General features: G+C 38.2%; 1 protein-coding gene across 2 annotated transcripts in view; it reads left to right on the forward strand.

Annotated features, from left to right (window-relative positions):
* The window catches only part of HOMER1 (homer scaffold protein 1), a 93,917-nt gene that overhangs the window by 54,530 nt on the left and 11,648 nt on the right, over nt 1-27,739 (forward strand). For both annotated transcript variants that reach the window (XM_054808844.1, XM_054808843.1), the window contains one exon: nt 16,146-16,302. In XM_054808844.1, the coding sequence (XP_054664819.1) occupies nt 16,146-16,302 (157 nt within the window). The remainder of the gene's footprint in view (nt 1-16,145; nt 16,303-27,739) is intronic.

Below are 27,739 nucleotides of genomic sequence, written 5' to 3' on the forward strand. Positions count from 1 at the left end.
ATCCACATAGAAATTATTGAAAAGGTTACACAGTTTTAGAGAAAGCAAACTAAAGAGAAAAGATTATTTGTGGCCTTCAGATCACTTTTAAGTATGCTGCAGAACAGTCTGCATCACTATCTTATTTAGATTCTTTGTATTTTACTCATCTCAAGGTTCACTTATTGTCAACTTTGGTTTATTTTGTAAAATCAATATACAGAACATGGATGAACTTGCATAACTTACAGTCACTGTAGTCATGGTAGAGTGCCTCTGTCATATTCTTTAGAAGTAAAGGAAATTGAAGTGTTGCTGAACAGTTTTGAGTTCAAAGTCCACAAGCTAAAAAACAGCTTTAAAAAACTCAGAAAGCAAAAGAAAACTTGGCTTTTTTTCAATTTTGGTATATTAAAATATCTTATAACTCATAGCAACAATATATTCTCAAAATACAGTCTTACTCTTTTAAAGCCCACATAAACCTGCCCCCCAAAGCCATACTATCTTGAGTATTTGTGAAGTGTGTGTTTTTAATGAAGGAACATCTCCACTTGTTCAATTGCTCAAGTACTTGAATATCTTCACCCAAATTTTTTATGATTAGTGATGAGGCACCAGAACATGTTGCTCAGAGAAGTTATGGATGCCCCATCATTGGAAGTGTTCAAGATCAGGTTGGATGAGGCTTTGAGCAGCCTCTTGTAGTGAAAGATGTCCCTGCCCATGGTAGGAAGGTTGGACTAGATGATCTTTAAAGGTTCCTTCCAACACAAACCATTCTATGATTCTTTACCAGGAACTGGTTTCCTGCTTTACTGAGAAGATAGGAGCTAAAATTAAGTCACTTCAAACAAACAAACAAGCAAATCAACAAAGAACAACAAAAATAACTCCAGCAAAACAAACAAACAAACAAAAAAGCCCAAACCTTTCAGTTAGTGGCTCTTTTCAAATGTAGGCAATTTGTGTTTCCAAGTCACTTGGCCCCTCTACCCTGCACCAGCTATAGTGTCTGTTTTGCCTGCTGCTCTGCTCTTCTGAAAGATCTCTGTGTTGTTGTACCTCATCTCTCTGCTTTATTCTAAGAGAAAGGGTATACATTAAGTTTTTTAGGCAGCAGGGCCAAACCCAGTGGAGTACTTGAGGGAAGTATTTTGAAGGGGAGGGGGGGTGGAGAGGAGAAAAAAGTCTGAGTACATTTTATTGAAGGTAAAGCTCCATTGAATGCACCTGATTGATACCAGTTTAGTCCTTCTCTTACCAATAGCAACAAGTTACTCTGCCTTCTGTGTTATCTCAGGTGTAGTGGTGGATCCATATGAGATACATGGACTTCTCATATGAGAAGCTGCACATCTGTATAGATAGATACCCTCTTCTGAAATCTTGCATATGCTGTGTAGTTATGGTTTCACTGCCGTCTGGAAAGCCTGATGATAAACAGGGCTATGATGACAACATTAATGACTAAACAATTGCTATTCTTGAAACAGTGTAGAACTCATTTTCCTCAAACTTCCAAGCAGAATATAAATAAATCTACCTTCATGTTTTAACAACTCACACTGGAGATGAAATAATCAATTTACGGATATTTATATTCCTTTTAGTTTTTTCTGTATTACTCCCTTCTTAACTGCCCCCTCTCCTTGGAGAAGAGGTGCACTCTGGAAACAGAAATCAGTCTGGCTAGCACCATCTTCTGCAGATGTTTAAGCTTAAGAGCCTGTCATTCATTTTATTCCTGCTGTCATTTATAAGGATACTGTTACATATGGGGTAGGGGAATTTACATTACATATGACCTGAGTTACAAGATGCCAAGCATCTTAAATCATGGAGTGTTTCCACTTTAAGTCTTGGTGAATTATTAATTGTGTATTCACCTAAAATGTGCTACAGGGATCCTTGGATCCATGGGTTTTGCCATTTAAAAAGTGCTTAGATGATGTTAATGAAGCCCATAAGGACTTAAAAATTAGGTAATTTTTAATCAATTAGATAACTTTCTCCTAGGGGATTGACCATGAAAGTCAGAGCTAATGATAGCTGGCAACATACTTTAGTTATGGATCTTTTTCTGTTGAAGATGAGATAGATGTGCTGCTGTGCCAAATTCTGCTTGGGTTAAAGGCAAGCAGAGATGGAGGGTGAGTTTAGGAGGTGGCTGCAGCTGCTATTCCTTTGCTACCTCTCTGATGCTGTAGTTTAAGCTTCGGAATTAGCAACTGTACCTTGAACAGCTGGTGTGGTCTCCTCCAGCAGTGACACAGAAAGGAGGATTGGTTGGAGCTGCATGAACACTTCTCTTACCTGGAATATTTTCACTCCCAGGCCCTTGTGGCTTAGGAACTAACTGTGCTGTGTCTGTTGACTTCTCCAGTTCAGAGCCAATATACAGTTGTCTGTGTGGTGCAAAGAAATCATGGTGAACTTGATGAAGCCACTTGCTGATCTTAGATATTTATTGATGGGATTCAGCCAAATGGTTACCTCTGCCCACTTCTTAAAAGAATGCATATTTAAAAACTAAAGTTGGACATAGCAGAGAAAAGCCATTTAGAAAACTCTCTGTATTAAAAATACATAGCATGAGTACTAACGTTGTATCTTTTCTTAAGGAATTGTTTAATCTTTAAAAGAATCCCTTATACAAAAAAATAGTTCTAATCAAAGTGGTTTTTTTTCTAGAATTTATCTGGAATGGAGCTGACTGAAATCCATAAACTGTGTAGCTGTGTATTCTTTGAGGGATCATTTTGCATCCCTGCAAGAGATGTAGGGCCAAGGACCAGGAGCTCTTAATTTTCACATGAAGTAAAAAGCTTGGTTTCAGGTCTAATCCAAAAGACCCATGCTGTTTTAATAATATGATACTCTTTGGACTGTGTTGGTTTTGTCAGATGAATTAAGAAGATTGCTAAAGATTTCTTCCCTATTTAGAGGTAGGCTTTATAAGTAAACCTAGTTAAGGCAGTCATTTCTTTGGAGAACACTGTGGCCTGGGTCCTCAGGGGGAGAACCATCAAATTCTGCCACATCCACATGACACTGAAGTTGAAAAATTAGGCCTGACGGGCTTCCTTACGCCTGATGCATTTAGTCCTAGATAGGCACCTAAGACCAGTCAGATGAAGTGCCATCTCAGGATACTTAACCTCTCTTAGCTTTTAAACATCTAAACCTGGGTAAGATGGGTTTCACCCACTAAGCCCTCTTTACCGGGTCCAGCCTTAAATTGCGCCTCTTGCTAACATTATGATCCAGAGTTGTGCTTCCTGTTTTCTATGGAGGCAATGTGTCTTGTTCCCCAGCATCGCTGTCACCCTGCCATGTTTCCTGTTGGGCTGTGTCATTCACTCTCCCTACCCTCCAGGTCATGGTTCCTGTACAGATAACGTGAGCCCCTGAAAGACTGAAGTAAAAGGTCGTTGATCAATTAGAAGTTCAAAGTTGCTTTACTGTAAACCATTTCAGAATGTGTCTGAATGTGCAAACAGTATTCAGGCTCCACCTGAACAAGTTGTGTTATTGGACATAATTGTGTCATGTTGATTATTTTCTGTCCCATCGTAGTAGGCAGACCCCTTGCAGTGAAACTTTGATAGCATTGACCTACTTCCTGCAGACATGGGTAGAGGTTAGGGGCAGGTACACATAAACACAGAAGTGGACCATTTTGTCTGTCAAAAATATGAAGTACTTTGTATATTCTCTTGGTAGCTTGAAGAGTAAAATGGGGATTACAGCTAAATGGAGATCAGTGTTTCCTGTAGTCTTCCACCAGCTTTATGCTTTAGGGAAGTATCACATATTTTGAGTTCCTTTAATATCACTGTAGATGCCAGTGACATTTTGTAGTACAGGCAGAAAGTGGTTTGTGTTGCTCAGTGCTTTGATAGTATAACAGGGGGCTCTGCTGAGATGAGTTTAAGTTGCTGAATAGCACTTTGGTGAGATGTGGACAACTGGCAATTCATAAGCATCATCAAAGTATTTCACAGTGACACCAAACAACCATCAAGTTTTGTCTGTAATGAATTGGGTTGGCACAAATCAGCAATGAACTAGAATGCAAGAGGGATTTTTTTTAATCAGCTTTTAAGCCATTTGGAAAATTAAGGAAGCTGGAGCTGGGTGAAGGTGAAATAAAATGTCTGGGATGTCTAGGACTCTGTTTTCTTAAGTACACAATAATAAAATATTATGTATGGTCCATTTGTTGTGATGAACTTCGACTGTACGGTTGTTGCCTTTGCAGATTTTACTCTGTGGCACTGTGGTGTAATGATGTTCTGTCTTCCTGTTACGAAATGCAAAGGGTTTGGTTTCGGAATTAAAGTTAGAATAGTGGAAATCATTTCTCTGGGACACTGCAACCACATAGGAAATGAAGAAGTAATTTTATTTAAACATCATGGCTAAGGCAAAAAACCCCCAACCCAAAACCCTAAAACTGAACTGACTGAATTGTACTAAGCTATCCAACGCTGTAGTTTTCCAAAGGAAGAAAAAAGTTTTTTTTCCTCTCACTATAGTGAAAATAAGTATAGAAATAAGATATGGTTTTGTCGTCTGAAGCCAAATATTTTTTCATGTAGGCAATACATTCAGATTAAGTTTGCCTGAATTTGAAGATGATAGCTAAAATAGTTTCTTACATGCCCAAAGTGTGATCTAATGCAATTACATGACAACAGCAATTGTGTAGCACCTTCTTTCTACAGTCTCCAGAGATTTTAGTATTGTTTCATTCTGCTTTAGCACTTTAGGGGTCATTTGTGCTGGGCTTATATTCAGCACAGTGGGAGGCTCAGGAAAGCCAGCTTTTAAACCTCTTCACATCATGCTGTTTGCCCTACTCTTTTCCTAGTCTAGGTGCTTTATCAGGGAAACTGAAATAGCGCTCACAATATTAGAGAACAAACATGCTGAAAGAGTGCCATGGCACATAGGCATAGCCTCATGAAAGGATGGGAGCTCAGCATCTGTTCTGGTGTCTGTGAATTCACAACTAGCAAACCTCACGTGCAGCTTCCTACTCCAGGCATCCCTGTTGAGTTTGTGATGAGATGGAGTGGGGAGAGAAGTGAGGAGCCAAGCTTTATATTCTTCGTTGAAACTATTGCATCAATTAAGTGTTGAATTGGGAAGAATGGGTCTATAAATTATTAATCTTTTTAACTTCCAGCTGAGTTTTAGAGCCAAATCATCTGATCTATGCGTTACTCTGAAAAGAAGCTGAAGGAAAACTAAGATCACTTAGTCTAGGCTGAGTAAATAAGAACTAGCAACTACCAGTGAATTAAGGAACGTGCCATGTTAGGTTTTTTCTTAAAAACTGGGATTTTTTACAATAGGGGAAAAAAAAAAACTTACATAGGGACTGCTTCCTCTTAGCGTTAACCTTTAGTTCATAGAAAAAGTGCCGGTATCAGAGACTTCCTATGTATTAAATTTAATCTTTTTTTTATCCATTTAATCTCTTTTTAATAAATGTGACTCCAGGATCAACACAGTGCAGAAATTTAGTCTTTCTTGGATTCAGATTTGGTTTAAACAAGGCAAATTTAATACTTCCATTCTGTTAAGAAGCTGGGATGGAAAAAAACGTGAATTGCAGTATCCACTTCTAAGTGTCACAACTCACTTGCAGGTTGTTTTGTTCAAACCTATACAGTCAATAAATGTTTTACTGTGATCATATAGTTCATGTCACTTACTGCTTGTTCTTCAAAGTACTTCTGACAGCTCTATAGATCATTTAGTTTGGGCTTTATATATAGGCTGTTGACTCTTAAGTAATTGTATGGCTATCACAGGAGATAAATGAAACTTAATTAAATTTGCTGTACTCTCACATAGCTTCTGTTCCCTTAATGGAATAAAATTATTTTGTTGTCAGCATGTAAACTGACAGTTCATCTCCTGAGCTAACTGTGTGATTATTGCATGTCATTGTATTTACTGGGATAAACAAACTGGCAATTGTAATTGCACCAGTAGTTATTCTTCGACATTGTGAGATAAGCTAATGCACTAGCTGGGTGGAGGCCAAATAGTCATAATTCAGAATCTTTATGCAACAGCCTAATCACATATAAGTATTTCTGTAGGTCATTCTATAGAATGTCTTTCTGTTGCTGGTAGTGGAGTTGTGAGGCCCTGCAGCTGTAATGATTGTTCTGCTGAGTTCAGTGTTTGCTGTGAAAGTAAGACGGGAACCAGCATTAATGGGTCTTAGAGGCTGAGCTATCCTGTGGCATCTAACAGAAGGTTCAGCTAAGATCTGAAATAGGCACTTGCAAATCTTTCACATTCAGCCGCTCATAACAGCTGTTGTCTTCAGCAGAGGCACAACACCTAGAAATGCGGGCAGAGGCTTGTGCTGAGAATCTCCACCCCTTGTGTGTGGTCACATTTACAGGGTTGGGAGAGCTCCCTTTAGCCACCTCACTGCTCAGCACGTGGCTGCAGTTGCTCAGAATGCAGCTTTTACTGTTTTCACTCTGTTGTTGCAAAGCTGAGAATCTTTACTGAGCTGCGCAGAACTGACTGTAGCTGCAACAGCCTTGTGGGCTGCATCCGTATGGCTCAACAAACGGGCCTTGGCACTGAGGGATGTGGGCTGAACCATTTCCACATGTTGCAGCAATGACGCTGGATCTATTCTGTGCCCATGCAGTCCTTGCGACTGTAAGACACAGTTACTGTTTTGTATGGAGTCCTTTTCCAGTTCCACATATGTGTAATGATTTGAGGGCTGCATTGCCACCCACCAGAGTGGTACTCTCCTTGCACAAAAGCATGGATGTACATTGCATGCCCACAGGTGTTTCAGACGGGCATGGGAGGGTTGCAGATCACGTAAAGCCTTGGAGGACTGTAGAGATGGAAGGGCGCTAAACCTGACTATGTGCAAACTGTGCTCGGGATCGGTCTGACCAGCTGACACGGACCAGGGCAGTTTGCAGAAGGTAGAACTCCCCAGTCCATATGACCTTCAGAAGCTCATGGCTTTTTGGCCCTGTTTTACTTAATGGCAGAGATGTAGTCAATGGGAGAACAAGTTGTTCCTTGTCCTTAGTACCACAGCAGTTTTGTGGTGAAGCTAGGGAAGTTTCTCAAACTCACCAAGGTGTAATTGAGAGCACAGTTCAGTGAAACTCATAAAATTAGAGCAGCACTCAATAAATGAGAGCCCAGGTGAGAGAAGTGCGGGGCAGTCAAATACTGTCTTTTCTTTTGTTACATTGCTGACAGAGTGCAGATTGGTTCAATGCACGCTCAAATTACTGATAGAGGTAGGATTTTTGAAACACAGTGTTTTGTCTAGTCAGGGGCCTTAGCAAAATTAATCCATACTAATTCAAAGTGTGAATTTACAGTTAAATGGCTTTAAATTCTTGTGTGTAGAAATGAGTTACAGAATGAAAGTGGTCATAATTCCCATCATTTTAGTGTGAGGGTCACTGTGTCCTGGTATCTGACTTGCCGTTAACCACACCTAATTGCTTTCAAAAATTGATTAAGTGCCACAGGAGCCCAAGTCAATTTGACTTTCTTTGCAGCCAAGTACCTAGTCATTTTAGAAAATGGGATGTAAGTTCCTAAATAACTTAGGTTGGTTTTGTAAATGTAGTTTTGTTGGAATATTTGAAGTATTAAGCACCATAGCAACAGCAAGGAATTACAGCTAGTGTTGAATGCATTAAAAAACCTTATTGGGTATCAGTTGTGGAAAATAGGAGATACGTTACAGGGATGAGAATAAACTACTTCCAGTGTTACCAGTAAGGAATTTCAGTAAAGGAACAAGGGCAAATATTTTTTTTTTCACTTTTTCAGAGTACATGACAACATTTTAGGTCTGCAAGGTCTCACAGGCATGAGAATAAAATACTTGCAGTGATACTGATAAGCAATTTCAGTAAGGGAGCAAGGGCAAATTTTTTTTAATTTTTCAGAATATGTGATAAAAGTTAGGTCTACAAGATGTTAATGTTTAGTGCAAAAAAAAAAGCTAGAAGTCAATTAGCTATGCTTGTTATTGCAAAGGGCTAAAAGTTATAAGATGGTTACTGATTTTGGTTTATGCTCCATGGCCTTCATGAAGAGATAACCTAGTGTCTTGTTACTATGTAAAATTAAATGATTAAGACAAAAATGAGATCTTTTTAAAAGAATAAAATGAAAATAAAAGTTGAGTCTCTTCAGAGAAATCAGGGATTTTCATAGTGCTGCTGAGATGATTCAGGTTAAATACAAGTCTTTTGCATTGTGATACAGTGTACAAAAGATATGCATAAACCAGTTCTTAACAGTGTGAGTTTAATGAGAAACAGAGTTTAAATGTCACCTGTGTAAACACATCCAGTGTACACTAGCAGACGATACAAGAAGCTTGGAAACTTCCTTGTTTCTTGTGGAGAAGAGTGACTCTTCTCTTTGTTCCCCACTTCAATGTGGGTCAGGACTGGAATCTAAGTCCCTGATTGATAAGGATCATAGCTGAGGCATTAATTTTGTGTTAACACCCAATCTTCTGCATCCCATGGAGCGCCTTTCAGGAGCTCTTCTGTTGCTGTTGTCTCTTAGTGTTTCAATAAGCAGTGAACACCACCATACTTGGGAATTTTTTTCTGTGGATTTGTTGTCATCTGCAGGAATACCATGCTGGGTTACCATAGAGGATATTTCTGTGAAATTGTCCTTCCTTAAAAAGAATTTAATATCCAGTCTATTCCTCAGTGATAAGCTTCCATATTGAAAGGCGGTGTGCGTTGTGGTGGTTTCTATGGGCCCTGTGGTGAATGAGGGCTGTATTATAAAATACAGAACATAGATTTAGGTGGTGCACCTAAATAGGGTACAGCCACCAATTTGCATTGCATAGTGGTCTGCTATATAGCGGAAAGAGTCCATACCATTACTCAACCTTTTTGGCCATCTTCATCTGTCAAGTCTGCAAAGATGTTGACCCTTCCCCAGTGAGCTGATAAAGCATAGCACAAGAGATGCCTAAGAACAGGACTGCCTGCAACAGAACTGGAAAGGCAACTCTTCTGTCAATGGGCTGCACGGGTACTTTGGGTGATTCAGAATCCGAGAGCACAGTCAAACTGAAAGGTTAAACAAAAGTGAAAGATTATATTTGAAACACCTTGAAAGAGACATCTCTAACAGCCCCACAAGCACCCCTCTGCCCAAATTTGCAGAAAAATGCTTCTGCATATCTGTCTTCCACACTGATAGAGAACTTGGGAGTTCAAGCATATTGTAACTTAGTTGAGCAAATGGGTGTGCAAAACAGAACAAAACAAGACAATATATCCTGGATTGGGATAAACTTTCAACATTTGTAGAGAATGATAAATTCTCAGAAAAGTCATGCTCTCACCTGCTGATTTCAGCAGTTCAGCTGCCTTTCTCACTTTCGAGTAGGTCTGTGTGGCTTTGTTATTAGTCACCTCACTTAAAGTATGATGTGCTTCAAGGGCCTCCTTCTTTTTTGCTATGATCAAATTTGTCATTTAACCACTCTAAAGAGCTGATTCACGACTATGTTTCCCTGGTTTTGTGCTGATGTAACTCCACTGAGATCATGTAGACATTCCTTATCCCAAAGGGAAGAATAGATCTTTCATGCTCTGTTAATGTTCCTGCTTTTCTCCCCAGGGGAGCTATCCTCTTTTGCTGAAAATTCTTTTGAATACTCTAATTAAGGATAAGAATCTCTCTGAATATTAATTAGTTTTTCATTGGCCTCACTCAAAATATTTAACTCAAAGCATTTTCCTGGTAATTATCTCTTGATTATAACTTTGAGAGGATTTACCCTTTTTTAATAAATTCCAGTTTATCAAATAGCACTTCCTTTTGTTTGTGTCCAGTTAATCACAGCTATAGATAAGACAATAAGCAGCAGCTGTAAAGAGGCAATTTTGGTTTGTTTCTCATGTTTTCTTCTTACAAAAGCTGTCATTCTTACCGTAGCTTTCCTCATTTTTCTGGTCTTTGATTATTAACTGCACTGTAGATGAATCTGTCCCTAATGCACTTAAGTTCGGAGTCTTTTGAGTGGCTGAATCTACTGGGCCTGTATAAGCAGACAGCTTTTTATGAAGACTAAAATGGCAGAACAACTCAAAACTTCTTTCTTGCCTCTTCCTGGAATAGTGAGATAGGACCAGATCTGCTCCACTGCTCACTCCTCAGCTTCCCACTCATTCTAGGACTCATTGTTAGGTATAATTAAATAAATGATCAAAACCCCTTTCTGTTTCCAATTTTGCTTTGAGTTTTCAAGGGAGAGGGAGAAATTTCCGTATCGTTACTGATCATATTGTACTTTGGACTAGCAGCAGGACAAACTCTAAATCCTTTCTATCATGAAGTAATTTTATACATTTAATAGATGGTCACAGAAGATGCCTTTTGAAATCTCTGAAAAGGGGTGAAATTTCCAAACTGTTTAAAATTTTTTCTAAATCAGGACATGAAGTGAGGAGCTTAACTCTCATTCTCAGCATGAATGAGAGGAGGGTCCTTGTGAGCTATTAGGAATACCTTGAGGGATGCTGCGCTCACCCTCTGTGCCAGCAGAGTAAACATCTCCATCTAATAGGACAGTCACATCATTCCAATGTGGGCAATAGCAAGCATAGCCCATTGCAGAGATTCACCCTTCCAGCCTGGGACCTCAGCATTATCTGACGCTTATTTCATAGGGAGGATTTCATAAGGACCTTGTGCAGAATTCCTTCCCAAATGCACCAGGGAGTTTTACATAAACCCACACACTTGTGTTACACTTCCAAAGAGAAGAAGGTATGCTACTTGAGTTCACTAGAGCTCTGGGATACTACTGTAACGGAACCAAATAATTCACAATCACCTTTTGCTTCCTTCAGCACAAAGAGCTGCTCCGAAAGGCTCACCAGCAAGGCTGTCAGAAAGGATCACCCCTTGCTGGCAGCACAGTTGATGTGTTGTTACCAGCTGGTCGACGTACCTCTCCCACTGATTGGTAATGCTCACTCCACCAGACTCCTGGGCTGCTTCCAGCGCATGCCACTATTTATAATCTGGGCAGCAGCTACAGGGACTCTGCTCTGTTCATATTTGTCAAGTCTTATGGATTTAGTTACTATATCAGATGCCAAATTTTGTAGTGAAACTACTCCATTCTCTACTCAGCTGAATTCCTCCTCATTTCTGCTTTCCCAGGACAGCACTGCTCACCGTACACCTGCAGTGCAGATCACAGTGCCACCTGAAGAAAAGAATTTACATGCTCTTGAGTAACTGTAGTTCTTTGAAACCATGACTACGCTATAGTAAGATATCCAATTTTAAAATTAATTAATTATATGCAATGAATCCAATATTAAACCCCATAAAATATTAATAAAGCAGAACTCTGCACACATTTTATTTCATAAATCTGAAATAAAGCTTAAACCATGTTTTTTTAGTGTTGGTACTGCATACAACTCAGCAAACAATGAACAAGCAATACTGATTCAAAAAGCAGAAAACATCTCTTGATTTGAACTGCTTTTGTTTCTTTGTTTCATGAATGCATCTCTCAAAATAACTTCTTTCTGAATGCAACTCATTAATGTATGCTTCCCGCCCCCTGCCTTTGCAAGCCTTCTCCAACTGGCTAAACGTGGTGACTGGAGCTTCTCGGATTAATTTTCCTTAAGTGACCTACTTTGCAGAGAAAGATAATCATGCATTTATAGCCTCTGGCACTCTATTCAGGTCACAGATGGACAGATAGCAAAGCTATTCCTCAGTGACTTACTGGGGTTGTAACTAATCCCCAATGAGAAGGAGATCGGCCTGATGTTAATTGGTCAGAATGCCTAAAAGTATGGAAGATCATTGACTCCTACTTTAATTTTCAGGGGGGGGGGTGGTGTCACAGTTAAGCTGTATGATACCAGCCAGCAGTTGTTCCAGGAGTGTTTTGTGGTAGTGATCAAATTACTGGATGCCATAGATGTTAAATATCTGACTTTGAATCCTTTGCCTTGACAGTGGAGCACCATGCGGTGTTCTGACTGTGGCCATGTCTGATGTTACACACGTACCAAATACCGGGGCCAGCACCAAAGACCGGAAATTCAGGAGAGTTTGACCTTTGGCTTGCTAACAAGTGCTTACGATCCCGTGAACAGTTGTTATTGTAAAGATAATTTTCTGTGCAATCAGACCTAAACTTTTGTTATGAAAGCATTTTTTTTATATATATATATATAGCATCATCAGTTGAGCCAATAAAACTCTTATTTTGCTGTTATCCATTACAGGCCCATTCTCCTTCTTGTATTTGGCACTAATGTAGTGATATATGCAAAACAGCTTGTTCTCTGATTTTCAGATATTCAGAAGTTTCATGAGGGAAATGACCAGGCTTTATTCTCTGTTGGGATATTTTTAAAAGTTTGGTGGAGCTTTTCATGCTGAGAAACAGGCAACAAGCAGGAGTGTTAAGGACATCTCTTTTTTTCGAAGGACTGTCTCGAAACTTTGAGCATGCCAGGCAGTCAGTGATGTTAATTCTGACAGGTCTGAAGAAATAACTGTCAAAATTGTGACACTGCCAGCAAATGGATGGCTGGCTTTCAGAACAAAACAAAGCGTGTACGTAGGTTGCGTTCTCACACCACAGTACTGCAAACGTGTATGCCCGTGTCCCCCAGTGCATACATACAGCTTTGCTCTTGCACCACAGTGCAAAACTGAAAGGTTTTCTGGTAGAAATTGCCTTGCAGTTGGTATCGCTTTGATCACATACTAAGTGTTTGTATTTCATGTGCTTCCTAGAGCAAATAATTTTGGAACACATGAGGAGTGATTTGGGTCTGGTTTAGATATTTATAACTGTTAAGACAACCTGATAGAGCTGTGTGTGTATTTCATATGACAGAATCTAATGCATCAAGGGCAAAATCAATTCCTTTTAGCAAAAAGCCTTTCAAAAGGAATTAAGTAAAAGGTTTAAGAGAGAAAGAGTATGTGGAGCCCTCCCATACCTATTCTGAGGGACTGTGGTGCAACTGTTCCACCATCAAAATTCTGGCCACGGGCTCTAGCACTTGTTGGGAGCCCTTTGAATTTTCCACATGCATCCTTCAGCTTCTGGATCTGTGTGTTCCCTCTCCTGGGTGTTAGCCCCAGCATCTTCTCTTCTGAGGGAGAACTCTCATTGTGTCTGAATCATACCGTTCTCAGCATTTCCTCTGGAAGTGTTAATAAATGTGAATCAATGCAGATGCTCTTAGCCTAGCCTGAGAACAGCTTACTGTAGGTGTGCTTTTCTCTGGTCCTAAAATAATTAATCTAAATCCAAATAAATCCAGTTTTAACCAAAATAATCCACAAAGCATAATTTTATCTTTTTCTTTTCTTTTTTAGTTTGTCAAGAAAGTATTTTTAAAAAGTAAGTCAGCACTGCCAGGATTGGTTATGGGCTATTTTAATCAAATTACGATTTTATGAAACAAAAAATTCATGTATCTGTTTCTGTGTTTCCTGGTATGATATCCATCACATGGTTGTGTTTATATCAGAGAATGTGGAGTTTTGTAAGAAGAAGCAGGATAAATCTAAATAGTTGGGAAGTCATTGTGTATTATCAGATACAAAACTAGACTAATTTAAGTAATATGTTTCTATTTTATGGAGCCATAGTACAATCTGTAGAAGATACAGTAGAAATTATTTGTAGAAAAAACCAATATATGCTACAAACGAATAACATCTGCATTACAAAAGATGTGTTCATGCCCACTATGTAGATCTCCTAGGGATAAAAAGGATGATTGAGAAATAATACTGGTGCATTCCTTGAAAACAACCAATTTAAAAATAACCAGCTCCAAAGAAACCTTCTAGCTTTTGAACCAGGGCAGCCATAGCAGTAGTAGAAAATACGTGCTTCATATTTAATGGTGACATTCCAGTATACAAGCAAGAACTTAAGAGCTCCTGAGTGTTGTCTTTGCAGGATAATAAGGGCTCTGGGTAGAGGTGAAGGTGAAACATGCCACGTATCCCCCTCACATTATTACTCAGCACTGCCTGAGAGTCAGTCTTCTGGGATCTGCATGGCTTAGAAGTTTACTTTATATTATTGTGGGCATACAAATTACTACACTGAAAAAAATCCATTCACTTCCCTGGTTGCATATTAAATTAGGATATTAAGTGATCAAACAGTTCTCATCATGTAACTGTCCCGCATACAAAGCTTTTATGTCAGTACAAAATCAAATACAATACAAAGCATTACATCAAAATAAAATCTTTTGTGTATATTTCTTCTGTGGGGAAAGATCAGTAGTAAGGCACATTTTGTAAAACGTGTATAGGTGTCACACACACACAATTTGCTACTAGTCCTGCCATAGCAGGAATACTAAACAGAACTACTCACTTGCATGAAATGTCTGGAATGGGTATTTGTTTGCCAGATCAGAACATCAAGGAAGAGTTATGAATATGATAATAAACTAGATATTTTTAGCGTGTTTTTTACAGAATTTGTTGATCTGCTGTGCTACTGTAAGTGAAAAGTAAATCTGATTAGAGAAATGGAAGAGTAGACATAGTTAGAGAAATTTGTTCTCATCTTCTTTAGTATATGAGTCAGTGTTCCCTGATGTAGGATTATCATTATTTTAGTTTAGTCATTTAAGATTTAAAATTTCCAGTGGTGAACTTCTAATTAGTTGAATAGTTCATCAAAATGCTAGAGCAATTTGAAAGAACCTCTATTGCTGTTCTGAAGGAACTTGTATTCCTGTTCAAGGGAATGAAGCAGCGTATTTGGAAGGAAATGCTGGAGCGTGGAAGAATCAAGCATCATGTTTTAGTGAAACAGTAGATGTGATCTGAATTGGTAATGAACATTCCTTGGTGGCTGGTTGATTTTGAAGATCTAAGAAGTATTTACAGGAGTCATCATGTTTTTTAAAGATGCCTTGGTGGGATGGGCTGTGCATATGCATGAATGGAAGAAACTCTGTGGACAAAATTGTGGCAGAGTGTTTAATTGTTCATATGTACAAAGTTGAAATTAACTTACATGCAAAATAGTGATAATTTATAATTAAGCATTAAATATATTTATTATAAGATTATAATAATTCCTCATTAATCACAAACCTATATACAAAATCATTTTAGCTAGAGTTACAAATGTTTGTTTTTCAATGATGCCTTTAATAGTAAGCCAGTTAGACAAAATGAATTATTTTTTGTATTTTCCATGTAGGTGTGCACCTTATATGCTGTTAGCATTATACAAGTAAACATTAATGAGCTATTTGCATACTAATACATTCACTTGATGTGTCAGAGATGTTTTTCCCTTGCATACTGAGCGCAAAGATAGGGTCTTTGGATGATGGCAAACTAATCACCTGTGAAAATTAAAGCCCTGTGTTTGCTCCAAGAATAACTAAACTGTAGGCAAGGATTGTTCCTACACAGGCTGCTTCATCAAACCCCAATATCGGCTTCCTCTTTGTAATAAAGCAGTATCTCTATGCTCCTTGATCTTTAGTCTCTTTGCTGATATTATTGAGGAAAGGCATATTAATAGTAGTATGGTGTTGAAATTCAAGATATTTGAATTTGCAAGTATAAATTAAATTTAATAAAGAAAGTATATTTCAGGGATAGAAGGCTTGCATTAAAACAACTAAGCTGTAGTTCCAAAGCATTACATTAGTTCTTTTTACTCAAGTTGGTGACAAATCTTTTTCTACAAAATATTTCATAAAATAGTAGATTAAAAAAGCACATTCACTCAGTACATATATATTAAAATAATGACTAATCATATACATATTCTAGAATTACATGCTGTTGCTTTTGGGAAATTGTTGTAGATTTCACCATCCTTAACATTTTATTTAAAAAAATACTCTATTGAACTGGGAGGGTAGAGGTTGTTTTCCAATATTTTTTTAATTTATAGTTTTGATGAGCATTTGAATTCTCATTTGGACATTCAGTCATAGGATTTTTGTATAATTCTATTTTTCCTGGATATGTTGGAAAAAAAAAATTACAAGACATTTTAAGGAAGAAATAAAAAAGGAAGAGATTTGAGGGCTCTGACCATTCTCATTCTGTCTGTGCAGTTCGACAATCAGCAAGCATTGGGAGGCAGAACTGGCCACTCTCAAGGGTAATAACGCTAAGCTAACAGCAGCCCTGCTGGAGTCCACTGCCAATGTAAAACAATGGAAACAACAACTTGCTGCATATCAGGAGGAAGCAGAACGTCTTCATAAGCGGGTAAGTCAAGGCAAATGGCTAGGATCCTTGAGGTGCAAATACCGGTGACTGTGTTCGCTCATTTTCAAGTAAAACAAGTAAGTTTATTGTTGGGGTTTTAGGTTAATCTTTGAGACAGAAATTAGTGATTACTTTAAAGCACACAGGGCTCCTCCATTGGGGAATTCTTTCCTTTGCAGCCATTTTTCTTCTGCAAAGGGTATTGTTGCAGGAAGAGTCATCTAACCTTATGACATGTTTGCCAGCTTTCACTCTTCATTTCATGCCACCTCATCTGTTTCAGGACCTTTTCCGTAGCATGACACTTTAGTCCCTCTTGTATTTAAGTTGACAGAAACTGGACATCAAACCTGTAATTTAAAGAAACCATGTGGTAGTTTCAACATATAACAAAGATGAACACCTTCCTCATCCCTGCACTTAAAGAAAACTGAACATAGATTCAAGATCCTTACGTGCAATTAGAGATCTGCTCCCACTTTCACACAGGAGGGGCTGGGTCCTGTTCCCTTCACTGTAAATTTTGCAGAGGTCATCGCACAAACCAGAAATTACTGCACAGTAGGAGAAGGAATGACAGTGTTTGAGGGAGGAATAAAGCAAGCAAAGTTGAAGGCTGCATTATGAAAACAAGTATACAATATTTTTATTTCTCTCCTCTTTTCACATGTAGCTCTTTATATATTGTATAAACTATTCACCTTTATCTGTATGAATTTGTCGTCATAGCTTAGGACACATTTTTGTGCAAAGTGAAGGCAAGATTAGCACATGTATGGAGGGAAGATGTCTTTGATGAAGCTGTATTACTTTTGTTAGTATCAGTTAACTCAGAAAAATATCAAGGAGATGAAACAGGTTTCATGAATATGCTGACAAGAAGAGAAAGGTCAAGTAGCAAACATGGCAGGCAGACCTTTTAATTTCGTTTTGTATGCTGTACTCACCTATACGAAATAAGGTGTGGCAATTACAGTTAGCCAAATCCTGCAAATTGCAAAGGGTCCTTTCAGACCTGTGCTGGACCTGTGCAACTGGAGGCTGTTAGTAGTTCCAGGAACAAGGCTCATATTCATCTGAGAGGGGAGAAATTTGGCAGGCTACATCTAACCTGGGGAGGTGGAAGAGTAGCAAGAATTCCTTGAGCTTCCAAAATGTGGGAAAATGGCAGGTTGTTGGGGCTGTCCTGTACCTAGACTGACTTGCAGACAAGGATCTTGAAGTCCCAGACAAATGATAGGGAAGAACAACAATTTCCAATGGACTGTAACTGTGTGTGCCATAACTGGCTGGACAAAACGCATGAAGAGTAATTAAAACTGGTGCTTTTAGCAAAGTGCTTTCAGTTCAAGAAATTGGCGGTTGCTGACAAAACTGCTTTGCTTCAGAATTTTTCCAGTCAAGCACAGGCTTGTCATATGTCTTTGAACAGAGGGAGACTTTTGCTTTGCCTGTCACCTCATTTAAGCTTCTCCTTTGGAAGGGGGTGAGTTCTAACCTGTGCTCCAGGCTTGTGAATAGATGGTAATAGTAATTGTTGATAAAATTATTTAAATTACAACCTTGTGTTAAAATTGCTGTGGTGCAGACGTTCAGGTGGATTTGACCACCAGATAGGCTTTACAGTGAAGAACTTATTGCTAAAATGTGGACATAATGAGGTAGCATTCTTCCTATTAAAATATATTAACAGTTTGTGTTGCAAAGCTCAGACAATACAATCCTTACCTAAGAAAGAAAAGAAAAGTTACACAGAATAACAGCAGCTGCATTTTCTGTGGGGAGACCCAACCAGACAAAATGGGCAAAGATCCCTTTTTCTTGATGTTACTCTCACTCTTAGTCAAATCTTATTTAAAATGTATTATTGGAAAGTACAATTAATGAATATAGGATTTTTTAGCATGTCACTCTTCTTTTATATGATGCTACAGTTAACAGAAGTAGTAACCAAGTCTTCATAGCCACATTCATTAACAGCTTATGATTTTTCTTAATCTTTGCCCAGCAAATTTCCTGCAATTATTTTGTATTTCTGAGGGAACGTAAAATCTTACAGTGTGGGATCATCTACACTATGCTCTTTCGATCACCATTTACATGCCTTTATTAAATGTTTCTCTAGTCTGTGACCTTGGAACTTGTTGATATCTCACGTAGAATATAGGAACACTCTGTGCCTATATCTCTCTGGGCATGCCTGTAAATTATGACAGGATAGTTCATTATAGTACAGCCCTCTGTTGGAATTGCTTTTAGAAAAATAAAGACTTGGCTAACCCAATAAATTGAACTCTCTAGGCAAAAGTATGCAATCAGGTAAAAAAAAAATCAATGTCAATCTGTTATCCATACGGTGCGATGCAAGAGTTCTAACCTGCATGCTGGAGACTGACCTTTCAAATTGAAATAGTACTCCATTTCAAAAAGAAACCGCACGTCAGATGTTTCTCTCCTTTGGATTGGAAATGTGCTGTTGAAATGGCAGATCTGGAGACTGTTGGTTATAGTATATGTAGTAGCAAGCAGTGTTAAGTCACTGTATTGTGTTATCTTCCTGTTCAGTTATCTGTTAAGCTCAATTTAAACATGTAGCTGCAGTTGATCCAAAAAATGTTCCTCAAACTGGATTCCATCTCACCTGAGATTATGTAGAAGTTATATATCAAGACTAAGGTGGTCATCTTTTTTTCTTGTAATTCTTAGAGAGACAAAAGCATGAAGAGTACATGTCCCAGTCTTAAGAAAACTGACTAAGGTGTTGACTTGAATTTGCTTCTGTAAGTGCTTGTCTTTCTCCATAAGAGAATCATCTAGATAGTCACACAGACATACTTTTAGGTAGATGAAATGAGCTCCATCCTTAGTTCATAGAATCACAGAATAATTTAGCATGCGGGGAACTTTGGAGGTTATCTAGAATCATAGAATCTTTAAGTTTGGAAAAGACCTCCAAGATCATCAAGTCCAACCATCAAATCTGGTCCAATTCTCCACTGAAAGCAGGGCCAGCTTTGAAGTTAGATCCAACTCCAGGGCTGGATCAGGTTACTGAGGGCTGTGAATCAAGTCTAAAAAACGGAAATCCTGAAGCCTCTCTGGGGAACCTGTTCCAATGTTTGACCAACCTTGCCAAATTATTTTTCCTAATATCTTATCTAATTGAAATTTGCCATGCTGCAGATCTCATCCGTTGCCTGCTTAGAGGAAAAATGAGGTTTGATCTGAAAGAAACTTCGGTGACAAAAGTTGTATAGACCAGTTTTTTAGAAATATTCTGTTGTGGCTTAACCCCAGACAGCAACTAAGCACGTCATGGCCACTTGCTTACTCCTTACAGTGGGATGGGGGAGAGAACTGGAAGAGTAAAAGTGAGAAAACTAACGGGCTGAGATAAAGACGGTTTAATAGGTAAAGCAAAGCCACGTGCGCAAGCAAAGCAAAACAAGGGATTAATTCCCCACTTCCCATGGGCAGGCAGGTGTTCAGCCATCCCCAGGAAAGCAGGGCTCCATCACACGTAACATTGACTTGGGAAGACAAACGCCATCACTCTGAACATCTTCCCCCTCTTTCCTCTTCCCTCAGCTTTATGTGCTAAGCATGACGTCATATGGTATGGAATATCCCTTTCGTCAGTGAGGGTCAGCTGTCCCGGCTGTGTCCCCTCCCAACTTCTTGTGCACCCCCAGCCCACTCGCTGGTGGGTGTGAGGGGCAGAAAAGGCCTTGGCTCTGTCTGTGTAAGCACTGCTCAGCAGGAACTAAAACATCCCTGAATTATCAATGCTGTTTTCAGCACGAATCTGAAACATACCCTCATACTAGCTACTAAGAAGAAATTAACTCCATCCCAGCCAAAACCAGCACACACGCATAGAAAAATTGATTCCAAGGAAGAAGAAAAATCTGAAAATTAGTTTGCGTGTTCAGTTGTAATGTAGTTGTTGTTTGTACGCAAAAGCTGGCTGTCACAGCATCTTGCCGCTGGAGAAGAAAAATGTAGCTATTGTATGCATTGGAGGGATACAATCATAGTCTTGTATAGCCAGCCTCCAAAATGAAGAATGGTACTGCCAACATTAGCTGCTATATTTAGTTCAATTTAATAATATATTATGTGGTTTACATATAATGTAACTGTGGTATTCACTCCTTACATGCTTCAGGTTTATATACAAGTTTTGGTGCCTGAGTCATCTGTCTGCAGCCTCCATCAGACTCATATCCTCTGTCAAGTGTGGTGTGCGTGGGGAAGTAATGCATATTGATTAGTAAACTTTGCATTATTATTTCCATCTTTACTTTCTTTTTTATATAGATAGCCTTGTTTACATGAATAGTTTCTTCTTTACAGTAAAAAAAATTATTGCTAATACTGTCCTACTAGTTACCTTCTTATGGTACCTTTTTCCACAGTTTGAACTTTGCCATGTTTTATTTATAAAAATGCTTTGATTTTACATTATATCTCATTCTTTTATCTTCTATTTTTTTCATTCACTGTGCTAAACTAGGTCTTTTGTGCAGTATTTGTTGTAAACTTTGCTTTTTAAGTTGTTTTAAATGATTTTAAGCCCAACATTTTTTATTCTATAATTGTTTTCAAATATGACTGAAATAGTTTTTCTGTGTCACATTGTTTACACTTCTAAAATACAGAAACAAGGCTAAAAGGCCCCTTCCTTTGATTTTGATTGCATTTTTAAAAATTAATTTATTATTTGCCATTTCTGATTAAGTATAAGGTTTACTCATCTGTCAGTTATGTTTTTCATATTATCGTACATTTATTTGCTTTCTCTGAGTCCTTTGTCTTCCTTCTTCCATTTGTTCTCTGCATTTATAATGCCTACAGCTGAGACGAAACAGAATATAGATTCAGTGTGGCTGAGTGCAAAGTTCTCAATAAATTATTGTGCTGTCTTCTGATATATAGTGAGTTTAAGTCAGAAATACTGTACCTTGATATTTTGTCAGACATATTTTTCTGAAGTTTGCTAAATGAGTGTATGGATTTTCCCCTCTCAAATACAAAGAGATAGTAATTCCGGGAAGATGTGATGCCCAGTGAAGAGCTTAACTTGGAGGTCTCAGCCTTCTCTACTCTGATCTGCTCAGAAGTGACTTAACAACAAGGATTTCCCTTAAACGGGATTGGGGAGCACTCTTACACACCTTGCATAGCTTTTTGAAGTCGAAAAGGATTCATAAGTTTAGAACAGCTCAGTAACAGAAAGAAAACCCCTGAAGTGAACTACTTCAGACAGATAGAATAGTATTGATACTAACATTAATCCTGGTACGACAAAAAAGAAAGGATTGAATGGTGATATGAATTATGGATAGTAACCCCAAGTTCTTTGTCATGTTAAAAATGAAAATGATGAATTTTTTTCTTGCATGCTAACTGCTAAAGTAAATCATCCTATGACACTGAGCAGTAGCACAGAGTAATAACACCAGTGCATAATAGTAAGAGCTACAGTCCTTGAAGATCGTTCATTTGTGGGAAAAGAAACAGATAAAAAGAGATGCAGGGAAGTCGTAAAGCTCTTGGGTGTTCCTGAAAGAACAGAACGGTAAACTCTTGAATTCTAGCTTGTTATTTGACGAGGATTTCCTAGGAAATAAGATAAAACTCACCTATTGTGTTCTGGTTCTTTTATTCAATCAATGAAATAAGTATGAGGACATCTTATGTGGTCATCAAAACCACTGGACAATTAATGGACCATGATTTCACTACTGGTAAAAGAAGTTTTAAAGTGGATATTAAAAAAATGCGTGAGCATACAGAAACAAAACCGTGGTCATTTTATTGGGCTATTTCTGTGCTACTTAACGAAAACAGCAATCTGTAAAAGCAGTTATTAAAGTCCACAAGAAGTATGGAATGCTATATAAGCCATCTGCTCAGATTATCTATAGAAAATCTTTGCAGACCCTTTAGCAGTCACCTCCATGTTTCCACCAGCTGCATTAATAATTGAATAACCAACACTAAATTTTGAAAATGCAGATGTGATAAGTTGCTTGCTGAATCAGAGCCCATATTGTGGGCTTCACACTTTCTGAGAAGTATTACAAGCGCCACTGTGGGAATACCATGAAAACTGTTTGGGTTTATGTGGCCGAGGAAGGACACTATCTAAAAGTGTAAAATATGAAATAAGGTGACAGAAAACGTGGTAATGAGAAATTTATGAATGGGTTTTTGATCCAAAAATACACCTTTTTTATGTGATGCCTGTCTCTTGTCATCCTCCCTTTAAGACTGTGTCCATGCTACCCCCACTGAATAATCTACATTTACATTATATTTAAATTTGGTTTGAATGATTAAAGAAAAAAGTTACCCAAATATAACAACTTCCTCCTTAAGATACTGTAATTAGCATGCAGCTAGATAGCAGCTTGGTACCATTGTTTATAATGAAAATAGATGAGCATTTTGCAGGGTAAATGTGGGTAGCTTAGCAATTTAATCAAAACAGTGGGATATTATGTTAGTATTTGTCTGTGCATTTATTTGAAAGAAGTATGTGTGCAGATGGACCAGTTCTGAGTGTAGAAAAAATGAACAGCTAAGTCCATATATTTACATATGCAGTCCTTTCATCTGGAATTGCAAGCAAACTTGTTGCACTAGAAACTCCTGAAAAAGCAAAAAAAAAAGGGCACCTCTTGCCCAGGTGAGGTCATAATGTTAAATATTGACCAAATGTTCAAGAGAGTTATTCTGGGGAGTATCAGGGTTTTCTATAATACAGTAAGATCTGGAAAGGCTAATTGTTCTAACTGTGATAGCTGAGTTTTTAGAAGACATATGGGAATATAGTGACTGGTTTTTATTTTTTAAATTACAATCTTGCCTTTAAAAAGAGTTTATGTTTCAGAGCAGGTTATAATTATCTGTGTAAGATTGGTTATCCTTATCACCCTGGAACTAGTTTCTAATAAAAAGAAATCCAGAGTAATATTTTAAAAATCCTTGAGAAACCATTGCAGAGGCTGACCACCTTCTTTGCATCGTATTAGGTGTTACCAAAGGAAAAATATAAGCATTTTATTTCAGGGGATATGTATTTTTTTCTCAGGTGTACATTTTTGCTCCTCCAATATCCATTTCAGCTATCATAAGTTCCATATCATTTTTGAAATGGTGTGTGTTGTCAGTCTTGACGTTAGGCTATCAGAGCATTTCCTAGGACAAGATTTCTGCATGTACTCACAGCTCCCTTTCTGTGTGTGATACCTAATACAGATAATCCACATCTAGCCTTTATCAAATTTCAACCCTCAGTTAATAATTACAGTTTACTAAAAAGACAGTCTCTTTTCAGACACAGCAGGTGAATCAGATTATGTGCCTGAAATCAAAATGTGAATTCGACTTTTTTTAATGTACGGTGGACTGAAGGCAAGTATTTTCTGTCTTCTTCCATTTGCCTTGATTTGTTTTTAGAGCAGATTTGCATTCAGGATGCAAGACTATTTCATTACTTTTTTCCTGGGAATTCACTTTCACTGAATGTGTCATATATGAATTACAATTTGAAAAAAAAATACCAAACCACCAACAAAACTACTGTCACTCTGGGAAAGGGGCAAAAAAAAGTTTTCATAGAAAAGTCTCTCATCCCCATCTTCATCTTTCTAAAAAACCTAAAAAGAACTAAGATGCATTTATCTGCAAGTTACAAAAAGCATACTTCGTGGAGGCATGCCACAAAATTTTTGTGTAGTTAAAGCTTTGTAGAATGAAATATATCCTATAATTCCAAAACTCCACTGGAGAATGAGGAAATTACTGGATTTAAATCCTCAGGATTAAAGGATGACATATCTGTACTTTGTTTGCTATTGCATGTATTTCATGAGCTGGCCAGATAGCTGGAAAAAGTATTTACTAACTAGATTGCAGAGGGATGTCCCCTGAAGTTAGTATTAGCATTATCAGTGGCAAATAATTATGCATGGCTGAAGCTCAAAGCATCGATTTTAGTAAACTTCTTATATTTTCAAATATTCCTACTGCAGTTTCATTACTTTCTTCACAAAAATCAAGCAGATGATGGATTATTCCTCTTTCATCTCTGTAGAAATGAATAACTGTGGAAAATATTTTGCTATTTCCATGGCTTGAAGCATCAGTGCCCACAGAGAAAAATATGTCCTTTTCAGCAAAATCTTTAATTGTTTTCTCTGTTGAAAAAAGTAATGCACAAAACTACTCCCTGCCCCCAGGTTATCATTTTATCTATGGGTAAATCTTGGAAAACTACAATAATTAATTTGCTGTCAGAAGTGATGTATATGAATAAAACTATGTTGTGCTTTTCAGCAGCAACCTTGAAAAGCAATTTTCCTTGTTTTCTACATTTTCAATTTCTTAGCACCAAAATTCTTTCCAGAGTTTTTTATTCTTGAAAGCTATACTGGAATTATTTTTATGATTGACTTGTCGTATGCTGTCTTACATCTTACTGTTGACCATGAAGAACTGAGAAGTTTCTTCTGCATAAATTATGTGAAACTTTATGCAATTATTCATAGTTTTGCTGAGCCATGCATCATCATTTCTCTTCTCCTTGTGGAAAGCAGAGGACTCTTTTTTCACTTTGTAGGAAGTTCATCTTGCATTATTGATGGAATAATATTGTCACAGTCACAGTTATGATACTGTGGTAGGTTGACCCAGGCTGGACACCAGGTGCCCACCAAGCTGCTTTATCACTCCCCTCCTCAGCTGGACAGGGAGGGGAGAAAAACAAGCACTCTGCCTGGTCTGCACTGTAACTTGAGCTAGTAGACCTTGGATGTTGCATTCCACAGTAAGCAGAAGGGATAAAAATACCTTTAGGAATCAACAAGTTAATAGTGTCGGTTATATAAAATAGCATACAGCTGCACTGAAAATATGTTCTAATCTGTCTGTCTTTGCATTTCTGTAGCACTTGAAGTAATTTCTGTATGAAGTGTAGAAGGAATTAATGATCTGTTGGTACTGAATTTAAGATGCTGAACAAAAACTATTGTTGTTTGAGATCAGAAGTGTGCACATTTATTTCAAGAAACTGGTTTGAAAAAAATGAATCAACCTGCAGCAAACATAGTGCAGATTCATTCAGTCAATAATTGCTTGGGGAGGGTGACCACTCAAAACATTTCTGTCATTCCCACTTCTTTGCCTCTGTCTAACTGAAGCCTTTCTTTACTGGTGAAGTAGTTGTCTGTGTTGGGATTTGATGCAATCTCTTCTCTTGGTTTCTTTGTGATTTGATTTAGTTTGTTTTCTTTGAGAGATTCTTCAGTCTTCTGAACCTTTGGACAGTCACTGTCTTAAGCTAACGTCAAGGCTGTTACTCCTTGTTGTGTTAGGTGACCCAAAGCCTCCTCCAGTCTTCCCAGTAGCCCAGCGTGTGCTAGCTTTTTGCTGCAATGAAAACTTCTGCCTGGCATCCTCCTCTATTTACAGGCTGCTGACCCTAGATTAACATTTCCAGAAAACTCTAGAATGGCCTCTACTGAGAAGGTCTGGACTCTGCTGGAACAACTTTCTTTGCTGTCTTATTTCAGCTGATGTATTTCTCATTGAAGTATGCAGTTAAGTGTAATGCCAGCCATATACTAGAAGAGTTAGCTCATTAAATAGTCCCTAAAAAGCCCCTTCAGAATTTTTCCCTACGTGCAATATTTACCTGGATGATAAATGCAAAATAAAAAAGCAGAGACTAAGAACAATACTTTTTTAATGTCAAATATGAAGCCACAGTATTGACTTTTTGCAGATATGCAAGTCAGTGCAGTCTTGCGATAGCACAATACAAGAACCTTGTTTAATCAGTTATTTTTCAGACTGTTTTTTGAGTCTGAATTCTGTGCTGGAAACAAGGCTTAATCACAGGTACATTTCTCAGTGTTGCTGTGTAAAGCGTTGAATGACTGATTTATTGAAATAATGAATGAGGACATGTCCCTGAAAATAGCACGTGGGAGGGTCAGACTAAAGCATTTTATCTTCCTTTTATGCCCCCTTCTGCGCATAATGCATAAACAGTTATTTTTAATGATTTTTGGACTACTGGTCATGAGAAAAGTAAATTCAATTTGAAACAAGGAAATAGAGCAAGTAAATGCTATCCACATTTTTGCCTAGAGCTTTTTTGTTACTTCTGTTTTCAATTGCATATTCTTTACATAGCATCATTTTCCAGCCCATCTTACTCTACAGATTTTTTTGAAAGGGCCGTAGTATGATTTTCATTTTTATAGCTACATTCAAGAAGATAACGTCATTAAGGTATTTGACATCTTTTCACATCTCTGTAGGAATGGCCATTTAAATAAGACTGTGATTAAAGTGACCCTGTTTTTTTAATTTAATTCTTTTTTCCAACTTACTGATTTTTCAACGAACAGTAAACGAAACAGTTGAACAATGCATTATTTTCTTCCATAAGCAATAAGAGATGGACGTTTGCCCAGAGAAAAGCTGGACCAGAGTAAGACATCAGAGCCCTTTTAGTGTTGGTAATTAATTGCCATTCTGCCAGCAGTTGCCTCTGTTGGCAAGAAGCTTTGTGAGAGCACTCCCTGCTCTGCTCAAGCAAAATTAGCTGTGTTTGCTTAAGCAATTTCAATAGATGTCTTGAGTTAGTATGGAGCAGAGCGTACTGGGGAGCATTCACGTGAGCCATGCAGCTGGTGGGGCTGTTGCGGAAGGTGTTTTCAGCCAGCAGCAATACATGCAGCCAAGAGCAGTAACGTTTCATCCAATCCATCAGCCTTCTTGGATTCCAAGCTTGCACCAACACGTGCATCCTCTTTGTGTGTACCAGCCCAGAGGAAACCATGTGGAGAACAGTGGGGGTCCAAGCGCTTCCTTAGTCACAGTCAGACACCCCTGCACACTTGCTTCCAAGGCACTAGGTGCTAGAACAGAGATGGTTTGGGGACTTGAGTTTTCTTCTGTCTTTCCAGTTGAGGCTCCTACACTTTGTGTAAATGAGTATTCACTGTGCCAGTATTCACTGTGCCACTGGTAAGAGCCAGTGGGTATTGCTGAGTGCAACAGCTTTAAAAGAGAAATTGACCTTCTTGGAGGTTACCATACAAAGTTCTAGTCTTCCACAATGAGTGGGAGAGGTCATGACCCTGGCTTCCCTTAACAACCCTAGCCCTGGGTTCACAGAGGCTTCCGCCTCCAATTCAAGACTAAGTTCAGCAGAAAAGCTTGGAAATTTTTAAGAAATTAAACATCAGAAGGGGCAAGGGTGGGTGAGGTGAGTGAGTTTGACAGTGTTAGCAAAACTTAGGAATGAGCAAGAGCTCTGCATAAACCCGCAACGTCAGAAAAACAGGAACCTGTGTAAAACTGTGGCAGCTCTGCTAGGTAGCGAAGGGTTCTTGACTGGGCGAGACCCTGAGCAATC

The sequence above is a fragment of the Grus americana genome, chromosome Z (assembly GCF_028858705.1).
Source record: "Grus americana isolate bGruAme1 chromosome Z, bGruAme1.mat, whole genome shotgun sequence".
Lineage (NCBI taxonomy): Eukaryota > Metazoa > Chordata > Aves > Gruiformes > Gruidae > Grus > Grus americana.